Source organism: Mobula birostris, chromosome 10, assembly GCF_030028105.1.
Source record: "Mobula birostris isolate sMobBir1 chromosome 10, sMobBir1.hap1, whole genome shotgun sequence".
Taxonomy (NCBI): Eukaryota; Metazoa; Chordata; class Chondrichthyes; order Myliobatiformes; family Myliobatidae; genus Mobula; species Mobula birostris.
This window is the reverse complement of record NC_092379.1, coordinates 105,560,576-105,574,081: the sequence shown is the minus strand read 5'-3', so window position 1 is coordinate 105,574,081 and position 13,506 is coordinate 105,560,576. Positions and strand designations below refer to the sequence as shown.

The window sequence follows — 13,506 nt, the reverse complement described above, 5'->3', positions numbered from 1 at the left end:
AAGGAAGACATCTCCCTCGTCCTAGAATGAAAAGCCTCATCCTGAGAGCAGATGCGGCGGAGACGGACGAATTGCGAGAAGGGGATGGCGTTTTTGCAAGAGACAGGGTGAGAAGAGGAATAGTCAGTTACTGTCGCCTTCTTTGGTACTAGAATGATGGTTGCCGCCTTGAAAACCAAGGGGACAATGCACTGTTCCAGAGAAATGCTGAATACGTCCATCAGTACCTCTGTCAGCTGGGTGTATTTCAACCATACACAAGAGAAGGGTCATTTTCCCAAGTGATTTATTAAGCACAGGGAGTGAAATTAAATTAGATGCAAAACACTGCAAATATATTTTGGCTAAGGTTCTTGGTTTACTTGATACATCATTTTGACCTTGAGTATATGTTCCACAAGATATATTTTCTATGTTTCCTTTTAAGAAAGACCTCACACCATTTCTGACACAATATACAATAGTTCTGTTTAGCCAGGTACAGGCAGATAGAGGAGAAAGCTTGAAAGACTTACATAATCACTTTGAGCAAAAAAGCGTGCAGTTTGATGAGTAGCTACATGGGATAGTGGTTCTTGTGGAGGTGAACCAGTATGATTATGGACATTCTAGTTTCTATAGATCAATGCTATTATTGTGTTCAAAGCGTCTAAACAGTTTAGAAAGGGCTGTTGGACTGGGACCTGAAATTCAGATTTGGGATCACCTGTAGAGCTACAGATCTGAAACGCAAATGCCATATTAGACTTTATGTAAGACAAATATTACAGTCAAAATATGACTGTTCAAGATAAAGTATCCAAGTCTTCCAGATCAACAGTAATTTAAAGTTGTTTTACTATGGTGACTTAAAATAATGACAAAGTTTTCAATCTACAAGCATTTTAATGCAAAATTTATTGAACTTATTTCAAAAATAGATGAGAGAAAAATATAGTCAATGACTATGTGTAACCAAAAATATTGAGATCAGGTTAGTTTTTGCACAGCTGGAACATGAACCTGCAGTCAAGGGCTTTCTCTACTTCACCATCCTTCACACTATGCCAGACAATCGAGACCCAATTAGAGTCAGAGATGTCATTTCATCCTAGGATCTTAGTCAGCTAGAGGCCTTCAATGGTTAAGTACGCAAAAAAAAGATAAGCAGAGTTTAGATTATTTGCAGCACAGGATTCCAGCTTCATTTCATACAACATGTTTATCAGCAAATGGCCAGTCTGAAGTTGGTAGGATGGTGATCACCATATGCCTCCACCAACATACTTCGCCATGTATTCAACCTCAGCCTGAGGCTCTGGAGGGTTCCTGTACTGTGGAAAACGCCCTGCCTCGTCCCTGTGCTGAAGACGCCGCACCCCAGCGGCCTCAATGACTACAGACCGGTGGCACTGACCTCCCACATCATGAAGACCCTGGAGAGACTTGTTCTGGAGCTGCACTGGCCTATGGTCAGGCCACACTTAGATCCCCTCCAGTTTGCCTACCAGCCCCGACTAGGAGTTGAGGATGCCATCGTCTTCCTGCTGAACCGTGTCTATGCCCACCTGGACAAGCCAGCGAGCACTGTGAGGATCATGTTTTTTGACTTCTCCAGTGCGTTCAACACCATCCGCCCTGCTCTGCTGGGGAGAAGCTGACAGCAATGCAGGTGGACGCTTCCCTGGTATCACGGATTCTTGATTACCTGACTGGCAGACCACAGTACGTGTGCTAGTAACACTGTGTGCCCGACAGAGTGATCAGCAGCACTGGGGCTCCACAGGGGACTGTCTTGTCTCCCTTTCTCTTCACCATTTACACCTCGGACTTCAACTACTGCACAGAGTCCTGTCATCTTCAGAAGTTTTCGGATGACTCTGCCATAGTTGGATGCACCAGCAAGGGAGGTGAGGCTGAGTACAGGGCTACGGTAGGAAACTTTGTCACATGGTGTGACAGAATTATCTGCAGCTTAATGTGAAAAAGACTAAGGAGCTGGTGGTAGACCTGAGGAGAGCTAAGGTACCGGTGACCCCTGTCTCCATCCAGGGGGTCAGTGTGAACATGGTGGAGGATTACAAATACCTGGGGATACGAATTGACAATAAACTGGACTGGTCAAAGATCACTGAGGCTGTCTACAAGAAGGGCCAGAGCCATCTCTATTTCCTGAGGAGACTGAGGTCCTTTAATATCTGCCGAACAATGCTGAGGACATTCTACAAGTCTGTGGTGGCCAGTGCTATCATGTTTGCTGTTGTGTGCTGGGGCAGCAGGCTGAGGGTGGCAGACACCAACAGAATCAACAAACTCATTCGTAAGGCCAGTGGTGTTGTGGGGATGGAACTGGACTCTCTCATGGTGGTGTCTGAAAAGAGGATGCTGTCTAAGTTGCATGCCATCTTGGTCAATGTCTCCCATCCAGTACATAATGTACTGGGTGGGCACAGGAGTACATTCAGCCAGAGACTCATTCCACCGAGATGCAGCCCTGAGCGTCATAGGAAGTCATTCCTGCCTATGGCCATCAAACTTTACAACTCCTCCCTTGGAGGGTCAGACACCCTGAGCCAATAGGCTGGTCCTGGACTTATTTCATAATTTACTGGCATAATTTACATATTACTATTTAACTATTTATAGTTCTATTACTATTTATTATTTATGGAGCAACTGTAACGAAAACCAATTTCCCCCGGGATCAATAAAGTATGACTATGACTACGACTAAGCTCCTCAACCTGAAACACTTAAATTGCAGCAGTAGGCCAGATATCCGGACCCACTGTCAACCTTTCACTTATAATGTATAGTCTTTTGTTACTCAGCATTGACATTGAAGATTGGATATGTTCCAAGGAGACTTTGATCAACAATGAGAATCTTACCTTGCCAGGATTGAAGTTGACATTCTTTGCGGTACCATGTTCATCCCCAGACACTGCAGGCTGATTGTTAAAGCCTTGTTTAACATTTAGTGCTGTCAGCTCATCCTGAAACAAAAGGAGGACCATTAAGTCAAGAGTTTTGCTACTGACACACAAGCACAAAACAAACTTTATTGCTATCGTAGCACTTCTGAGAAACTATAAAACTCATTGAAAGCAATTCATTTTACTGAATAAAATAGTAATTAAGTCATATTTAATTTCATGATTCCATATTGTACTCTTTATAAAATGATGCAACTTGAAAGGTGTTAATTCACAAATACAAAAGTCCCTACAAATGCAGTTGCAATTATTTTGAGTCACAAGGTTCCTCGTACAAAGTGAACTAGTTTTTCAATAATCTTTTCATTCTTCAAACCATCATAAAGATATCAAATACCATCTAAATAACTTATTTGACCATGTACAATAAGTAAAAGATTAGACATAACCCTTAAATGTCTGCTTAACTTCTGTACTTCTCATTAAATCTACGAACTTCAAGTGTTTTATTTTGTAAATCCAGCGAAATTACCATTAATCAAAATTTCCATAGTAATCTGAGATCTTCCTAATCTCAGAAAATATATCAACCTCCGTGTTACAAAATCAGATTGAGAAATTAAAAATATTCCACACTAAAAACTACTCCTGTATTCTATGCTCCATTTATATTAAATTATGTAACCCAAACCTGTCATGTGACTGTATCAAAGGTCACAGCAGTAATCCCTCCACAGTCAAACATTAGATTTCTTTTATCAATTGAAACGGGAGACTCAACATTATTCTTTTGGTAGTATATCCTCTTTTATGTCAAAATGACCATTAAACATCTTTTTTTTTGCAATTTGAGACCATAAGATGTCAGAATCAGAATACATAGAACATAGAAATTTACAGCACATTACAGGCCCTTTGGCCCACAATGTTGTGTCAACCATGTAATCCACTCTAGAGACTGCCCAGAATTTCCCTAGCACATAAGCCTCTATTTTTCTAAGCTCCATGTACCTACCTAAGAGGCTCTTAAAAGACCCTATTGTATCCGCTTCCACCACCACTGCCGGCAGTGCATTCCATACACCCACCACTCTCTGTGTAAAAAACTTACCCCTGACATCCCCTTGGTACTTATTTCCAAGCACCTTAAAACCAGGCCCCCTCATGTTAGCCATTTTAGCCTTGGGAAAAAGCTATTCACGCGATCAATGCCACTCATCATCTTATACACCTCTACCAGGTCAGTGGAGGAATGTGGAAGAGATTGTGCCTTTCAGCTCATTTTAAAAGCAAGATTTATTTGGGAGATAAATGGGCAACTGTGTACCTTCTGCAGTAAAGCATATGTTCTAACTGTGCATTAAAAATATATTCAGATTTAATTAACTATAATAAATGGAACGTGTACACTTTCTGTTCAATAATTCATAGGGAATATAGTTGCAGGATTAGAGACCTGGCCTACATCATTTAAAACAAACTTACATTCCAAACACCAAATTCATCCCGGAACAAATAAATTCTCCCACTTCAACCAAACCACTAACTCTCTCCATTCAAATCTTACTTGTAAACTAAATCCTAATCTGAGGGTAACATTTCAAAGTAAACGATCCTTAAAAGAGCTATCAAATACACATCATTTCAAAATCAAAAAAGAACTTGGAATTAAATTGAACATGCAAATACGAGGAAATCTGCAGATGCTGGAAATTCAAGCAACACACACAAATGCTGGTGAACGCAGCAGGCCAGGCAGCATCTATAGGAAGAGGTACAGTCGACGTTTCGGGCCAAGACGCTTCGTCAGGACTAACTGAAAGAAGAGGTAGTAAGAGATTTGAAAGTTGAAGGGGGATGGGGAGATACAAAATGATAGGAGAAGACAGGAGGGGGAGGAATGAAGCTAAGAGCTAGAAAGTTGAATGGCAAAAGGGATACAGAGCTGGAGTAGGGGATGAAGTACATAAGCTTTCATTGTACGCAGATGACTTAGTAGTTTACATTTCAGACCCTAGGAAATCTATTCCTTCTATGTTACCCATATTTACTGAATTCAGTACTTTCTCCGGATACAAGTTAAAATTACATTAAAGTGAATTATTTCCCATTATTATTTGGATCAATATGATCAAATACCTTTCAATATTGCTAAAAATTATTTTAACATTACTAAAAATTTTAAAGACTTAAATAAATATAAATTTCTTCCTTTAATTGAATATACACAACAAACGCTTTCCAAATGGTCGCCTATGACGATGTTGTTAATCGGTCGAACAAATGCTATAAAAATGACAATGCTACCGAAATTTTTATACACGTTTCAAGCTGTTTTATCCTTTGTCCCGAAAATGTTTTTTGATAGAATAGATTCTATAATCTTATCATATATCTGGACTAATAAAAGCTCTAGATTGAGTAAACCTTTACTGCAAAAATTTAAAAAAGATGGTGGCTTGGCTTTACCAAACTTTAGATTCTATTACTGGGCAAATAATACTCGTTATATTACTTTTTGGATTCACTGTATAGATACACAGGACTGTCCTTCATGGTCGGACTTGGAGGAGAACTCGGTAAAGGGATTCTCTTTGGCTTCTTTACTGGGAGCTCCTCTTCCCTTTTTGTTTTCTAAGATTGGTAGACAGGATCTTAGTCCCATTGCTAGACATACATTAAAAATTTGGTTTCAGGTTCGCAGACCCTTTGACTTAAATAACTTTGTTCCATTTAATATCCATTTTAGTTATTTTTTTAAACCATCAATTTTAGATAAGGCAAAACTAGATAACTTAACATGGAAAACTAAGGGAATAATAACTTTCCTAGATTTGTTTTTAGAGGATTGTTTAATGTCTTTTTCTCAGCTAGTGGACAAATATGATTTATCTAATGAACAATTTTTTTAGATATTTACAAGTTAGGAATTTTTTATGCGGTTTGTTACCGAATTAGCCATTTGCTCATTTACCAAATATGATAGATGTTATCTTTCAGCTTAAACCATTCCAAAAAGGATTGATAGCCATCATATATAAACGGCTATTGAATTTACGAATGATGTCTAATGATAAGGTTAAACGTGCTTGGGAATTGGAACTTCAAGAATCACTTTCAGATAATCAATGGAAATAAAATTTTTCATTTAGTTAATAATTCATCTATTTGTGCCCGTCACTCCTTAATTCAGTTCAAGGTAGTGCACAGGGCGCATATGTCAAAAGATAAACTAGCACATATTTTTCTAATATAATCCTAATAGATGCAACACTGAGGTGGCCAGTTTAACTCATATGTTTTGATCCTGCATAAAGTTAAATAACTTTTGGAGAGATGTCTTTAGAACGTTATCAAAAGTCATAGGTCTGGACCTACAACCTAATTCATTTACCGCAATCTTTGAGACTATTCCAACGGAGGCAGGAAACGTTCCTGCTTCTGCTCAACGCATGATAGCTTTCTCAACTTTATCGGGGAGGAGAGCTATTCTATTGTACTGAAAGGGTCCCAAACTACCTACCGTATTTTTTTTTTGGCTCGTTTCCATTATGTCTTGTTTAAGTTTGGAGAAAATAAGGAGTCAGACGTTTGGTACATCTTTTAAATTTGAGCAAACTTGGCAATCTTTTATTCAATATTTTCATATGATCTAATTCTTTTTACTTTTCCAGTTAATTTTTTTTCTCTCTCTGCGAAGTTTTAGATTTGATCAGAAGGATTTTCCCTTTTTTTTTAAAACTGTATCCTCAAAATGGACTGCCCAGTCCCCCTTTTTTTGTGATTTAGGTTAGTTTAGTGGGTTTTCTTTTTCTCAATAACAGGAAATCTTGAGTCTTTTTTTCTATGAACTGTTAAGAGAAGTGGTTCTCTTGTCTCTTTATATTAGCTTAATACTATATATGATTTTGACAGTGTATATTCCTTTCTTTGTTTGTACTATTATTGAAACATGTATTTGAAATAACCTCTCCTCTGGTTTGTATTTATCCCTATTCTTTTAAATCAATAAAAAAAGATTGAAAGGACAGAGCTGGAGAAGGGAGAGGATCATGGGACGGGAGGCCTGGGGAGAAAGAAAGGGGGAGGGGAGCACCAGAGGAAGATGGAGAGCAGGCAAGGAGTTATTGTGAGAGGGACAGAGAAAGAAAAAAGAGAGGGGGAGAAAAGGGAAAATAAATTAAATAAATAAATAAACAAATAGGCAGACAGATAAATAAATAAATAAATAAGGGATGTGGTAAGAAGGGGAGGAGGGGCATTAGCAGAAGTTAGAGAAATCAATGTTCATGCCTTCAGGTTGGAGGCTACCCAGACAGAATATAAGGTGTTGTTCCTCCAACCTGAGTGTGGCTTCATCTTTACAATAGAGGAGGCCATGGATTGACATATCAGAATGGGAATGGGACGTGGAATTAAAATGCGTGGCCACTGGGAGATCCTGCTTTCTCTGGTGGACAGAGCATAGATGTTCAGAGAAACGGTCTCCCAATCTGCGTCGGGACTCACCAATATATAGAAGGCCGCAACGGGAGCACCAGATGCAGTATATCACCCCAGTCGACTCACAGGTGAAGTGTCGCCTCACCTGGAAGGACTGTCTGGGGCCCTGAATGGTGGTGAGGGATGAAGTGTAAGGGCATGCGTAGCACTTGTTCCGCTTACAAGGATAAGTGCCTGGAGGGAGATTGGTGGGAAGGGATGGGGGGGGGGGGGGGAGGGAAATGAATGGACAAGGGAGTCACTTAAGGAGCGATCCCTGCGAGGGGTGGGGGGGAGAAGGAGGGAAAGATATGCTTGGTGGTGGGGTCCCGTTGGAGGTGGCAGAAGTTACAGAGAATTATATGTTGGACCCAGAGGCTGGTGGGGTGGTAGGTGAGGACAAGCGGAACCCTATCCCTAGTGGGGTAGTGGGAGGATGGGGTGAGAGCAGATGTGCGTGAAATGGGCGAGATGTGTTTGAGAGCAGAGTTGATGGTGGAGGAAGGGAAGCCCCTTTCTTTAAAAAAGGAAGAAATCTTCTTCATACTGGAATCTAAAGCCTCATCCTGAGAGCACATGCGGCAGAGATGGAGAAATTGAACGCATGGTTTGCAACAACGAAATAACATAAGAAAATTTTTTGAAACATTTACAGTTTTTTTTCACTAAATTATTAAATAGTTCTTTGATGGTATGCCCACGGAACCAAGTTCTTATCCTAAAGGTTGTTTGGAATGTGAAATTAGATTGGTTCAGAAATCACACCAGTGAAATCCTATTTTAATAACTTACATTTTAATCCCTGCATACAAGGCATTAAATATTTTGAAATACAAATCACTTGACTACTGTGTACTGACAAATCTGCCTCATATTAATTCTACAGAATTCTACAGAAGAAATTAATATCTTAAAGCAAGTTGGTTTGAGTAAGTAGTAATTTTGAACAGTTATCCAATAAGGTAAGCTCATGCTGCCTTTTATTGACAGAATAAAAACACATGGTATTTGGCCTACAATATCCGTTTGCTTAATGATGTAGCATCATCCATTACATTACATATACCGCTCCATCTCTAATTCTATAGATTTCTCAAACTTTACTTGTCCAACATCCTCTTAAAATAATTTGTGAAATCAATTTCCATCACCCTTTTAGACACTGTACAGACTCTAACTTCAATTGATTTAAATATACAATCACAAATTCTTGTCACAGGACCAGCTCATCACAAAAACTTCTACCATGTTACTCTTACTGCGTGTCAAAGAGAACATTCATAACCTTTCCAATCTCACAAATGAAATCTCTTATGCTTGATAGTATCCTCTACATTCAAATGGCTCTAAACTTTCTTGAAATGTGACTTTGATAATAATCTAACTGTGGCTTTAGCAGTGATTTATAATTTTTTTTAAAAATCTAGCATAATTTCTTTGCTTTCAGTATTTACACTCTTATTTAAAAACCAAAATAATCTACAATTCTGGCAACTTTAACAGCATCCTACTACTCCTAGTAGGGATGTATATCTCTACACTTTTCAAACTCATACCATTTATAGTATCCTTCTTTTCCATTTTAATCTTCCCAATGTATATCAATAGATTTCTTCACCTTGAAGTCTTTCTGCTATGCCGCCTTTTTGTTACTCCAATGTCTGCACTTATCCTCATCACCATCCACTGCATTGCAAGTTATGTGTCTCTGTAAAGTTAATTTATAACAACTGAAGAGTAATGAATACAGAACTAACCCTTGAGGGAACACCACCAGCCAGCATTTATCTCTATCCAGTTTTTAAAATATCCATGTATCAGCGTTATTTCCTGCCGTTGGGTGAACCCTGTATCAATACTGTTTGTTTTCTGCTTAATTTTAATTTGTCACTTTAACAAGTCTCCTGCATGGCAGTTTGTTGAATGTCTTTCAAGAATCCATGTATACATCTACCGCTTCATCTTCTTATTCCACAAGTGAGTCAATTGCATTAGTGAGAACAATTTTCTTTATAAAAAAAGATGGGATCTTCTTGAATAACCCATGACTTTTCAAATGAAAAACTATTTTAGCCTGATGGTCATTTACATTAATGTCTTCACCAGTATAAAGTCAACTGATCTATAGTTTTCTGGATTATCTCTACCCTCTTTCTTCAATAGTGGTAGAATTTAGTAACCCTTTAGCATAGATTCTGTATCCACAAGGAATAAGATCAAAATAATGTGTGTGGAGGATTCATTCCAAACACAAAGTACCAGAAATATTTCAAACATTGGATTGAGTCAACAGAGGAAGCAGCTGACAAATTTTCAATCAACTTAATTTTACTTTTTTTCCAATAATTTTCTGACTCGCCTTCACAAAAGCTCAAGCAACCTACAAAAATAATTTGGCATTCTCATGAGTTATCTGGCATTCTGGAATCCCTAATTAGTTGCCATAATATGACATCCCACCAGAGATATGCTCAGTTACCTTAACCCTTAATGAGAGTTCAGAAAGGGCAAAATACAAACTTATCCTTTGAGGCAATGACAGATTAGTCCTACATTTTGAAAATGTTGTTTACTTTGAACAAAACATTAGAAGAACTCAGTGGGTCAAGTAGCATTCATGGAGGCCAAAAGGGATATACTGACAATGAAGTCTCCCTTACATTGGAGAAACCAAACATAGATAAGGCGACTGTTTTACAAAGAATGTGCCATCTCTGTAAAGACTATCTGGAGATTCTGGTTGTAATTCTTTTAAATTCTCTTTCCCACTCCCACATGGACCTGTTTTCCCCTTCCCCTTCCCCACTGCTAGACAGACTAAACTCAAAATATCATCTCTTATTCAACTTAGGTAGCTTACAACCCAATGGTATGAACATTGTATTTTCCATTTCAGAAAACCCATGCCTCCACTTGCACACTCAATTATCAATCTAGATTTTTTCTTTGTCCATCCCCTCGCTCACCTGATCCCATCTGCCCATTCCACCCACCCAAAAGCAATCACTTCAAACATGAGAAAATCTGCAGATGCTGGAAATCTGAACAACACACACAAAATGCTGGAGGAACTCAGTAGGCCAACCAGTATCCATGGAAAAGAGTACAGTCGACGTTTCGGACCGAAACCCTTTGGCAGGACTGACAAATCATCTCATCTGGTTTCACTCATAACCAACCAGCCTGTCCCACCTCATCCTGATACTACTATCTGCTGGCAATCTTACCCATTCCCTCTCAGTCCTTGTGCAGGGTCTGGCTCACCCAAAAGACTGACAGGCACTTTTTGCCTCCACAGTTGCTGCTTTACCTGCTGAATGTATCCAGTATTCTTTGTTTCTAAATCTGCAGTCTCTTCTGTCCTCAACTTACTTTGAAACTTGACATTTTCAGTTCTTTTTTTCATTGAATTTTTTTCTCCATTGCATTTTTTGTCTTTGCCTCAATACTTCGCTACTTAAATCCTGAACAATACTTTTGTCAATGTCAGTTTCAATATATGAAATGTCCAATCCCCTGGCCTCTCAGTTCACCCTGGATGGATTGCCAATAAATTCCTAGAATTCCACAACCTATATTCCATCCTAATGTAGGTCTATTCACATATTAACCTTGTCTTTGCAGCCATCATCCAGATTCATTTTCTCCTTTTAAACATTCGAAAGCACTCATCTTCAAATCCCCCTATGGCTTTAAGCTACAGCCTTTTTCTTTTTTTTTATTTTATTTTTATTTGGATAAGGAATTCACAAATATCATGTACTTTTTTCACACATATAACCTTTTCCATTTTTTTATATGTATAAAACTACAATTATTTATACATTCTTAAGTACACATTGAGATGATATAAAAGGAAAATAAACATTTAAGTAGATAATTATGTACTGTGGTAAATCTAACCTATTAGGCTAAGTAATGGAATTAGTTGTTAAGAAAAATGGTAATAATAGTTTCCATATAACCCTTCTGGACCATTTCCACTGGTCCAAAATATTGTATATAAGCCTATGTATCAACCATTGTAGGTATTTATATCCTAATTTGTTCATGCTTGCTCCTGCCCGCAGACATAATTATCCAATCCCTATGTACTTATTTACTTAATTTTTTCATTTTTTTATCCCTTTCCCAAATCTTTCCCTTTACTTGTGTTAATTCTCTATTTTCCAAAAGAAAACAAAAAAAACAAACATTTAGACTAGGAGTGCTTACGTTAGCAATATTACTGTGTTGATGAGAAGAGCAGTATAAATCATTAGGAGAGTCATCTAAAGTCTGCTCCCATTGGGGTTATATATTCAATCCATTTATTCCAGATTTGATAAAATTTTTCTTTTTGAGTTCTCAGGGAGTAAGTCAACTTTTCCATTTTAAATATTTCCAAGATAATTTCGTACCAATCTTCCAATGTAGGTGGTATTGGATTTAGCCATTTTCTAGTGATTGATTTCTTACTTGCCGCTAAGAGGGCCTGCAGCAACTTTATATCTTCCTTCTGTTCAAGAAACAATACATGCCCCAAATAGAGTGTCTCAAAGTTCAGAGGTATCTGGGACCTAAGTACCTTAACTAATGTTCTATGAATACCTTCTCAAAATAGACTTAATTTAGGGCAATCCCAAAAAATATGAAAATGATTTGCCTCCTTGGTGCCGCACCTTCTCCAACACATCACATTTGTATCTTTATATTTTTCCTGATATGGGGTCTTGAAGTATCTTATAATGTTTTTCCAACAATGTTCTCTCCAAGTCAAAGAATTAGTCGAGGACCATTGAAAGCTGCAGATTTTCTCCCAAGCCTCCTCTGAAAGTACCAACCCCGCTTCTTTCTCCCACTTCTCTTTAATATACAGTGTATTTACATTTTTAGCATGGGAGAGTGCATTACATAATCGAGAAACTGATTTACTAGGTATTGAACTGCAAGCCGAATTCAGACTCTTGAAAAATTCTAATTCTACTGTTGATATGTCTGTATATCTACAACTCTGGTTAACATAGTTTTGTACTTGAAAGTACCTAAAAAAGTCATTATGTTCTAGGCCATGTTTGTCCTGCAGGATTTGGAAACTTTGTAATACTCTTTTATCTATAAATGAGAGGTACGTTGTAAGACCTTTCTTTATCCATAGCTCAAATCTTTTATCTCCTCTGTTGGGAAGGAATTCGGTATCATATGCACACCATCTAAAGAGTTTTAACATGTTATTAATTCCACATGAATTAACCACCTTCTGCCATACTTTTAATGTAAGATTTATCCAAGCGTTTTTAAATTTTTCCAACTGGGCCATCAATCCTTTGTCAGCTATTGAGGCCTGAAGAGGAAAACTGTCAACTAATCCAAATTCTATTTCCTTCCATCTAGCCTTATATTCCCTATTACACCAATATAACAGAGGGGTTATCTGTGAGGCATAAAAATAATTTCTCAGGCAAGGAAGAACCATACCTCCTCCTTCCTTCCCTAACTGTAAGGTGTTATATCGAATTCTAGGTTTCTTTCCTTGCCAAATGAAGCGGGAAATCCATTTGTCCCATTCCCTGAACTGATTATCATCCACCTCCACCGGTAAAGTACGGAAAAGATACAATAACAGAGGAAGAATATTCATTTTTATAGTATTTATCCTTGAATTTAAACTTAAAAAGGGGATAAGATTCCATCTATGCATATCTGCTTTTATCTCTGAGATTAACGGCCCATAATTTACCTGTGACAGTGTTGAAAGATCCTTCCGCAGGGTTATTCCTAAATATTTTAATGATTTAGCTTCCCACTTAAGATCATATGTATCCTGCAATTTTTTGGATAGTGTATAATTTAGGGACATAACCTGCGTTTTCTTTACATTTATTTTATAACCTGATATTTTCCCAAAGTCATCCAACAGTGTAAACAATCCTATAAATGATTTTTCTGGTTCACTCAGATAGACCAAAACGTCACCTGCGAATAACGCCACTTTCTGTTCAATCCCTGCCACCTTGATACCTTTTACGATTACGCTCTGTCTTATTAGTTGGGCAAGCGGTTCAATATATAGCGCAAAAAGGAGAGGAGAAATTGGGTATTCCTGTCTAGTGCCCCTCTCTAAGATGAA

At 38.0% G+C, this 13,506-nt stretch overlaps 1 protein-coding gene across 3 annotated transcripts in view; it reads right to left on the bottom strand.

Annotated features, from left to right (window-relative positions):
* med12 (mediator complex subunit 12) overlaps positions 1 to 13,506 on the bottom strand; it is a 174,840-nt gene that overhangs the window by 146,791 nt on the left and 14,543 nt on the right. For all 3 annotated transcript variants that reach the window (XM_072270757.1, XM_072270758.1, XM_072270759.1), the window contains exon 2: positions 2,871 to 2,975. In XM_072270757.1, the coding sequence (XP_072126858.1) occupies positions 2,871 to 2,975 (105 nt within the window). The remainder of the gene's footprint in view (positions 1 to 2,870; positions 2,976 to 13,506) is intronic.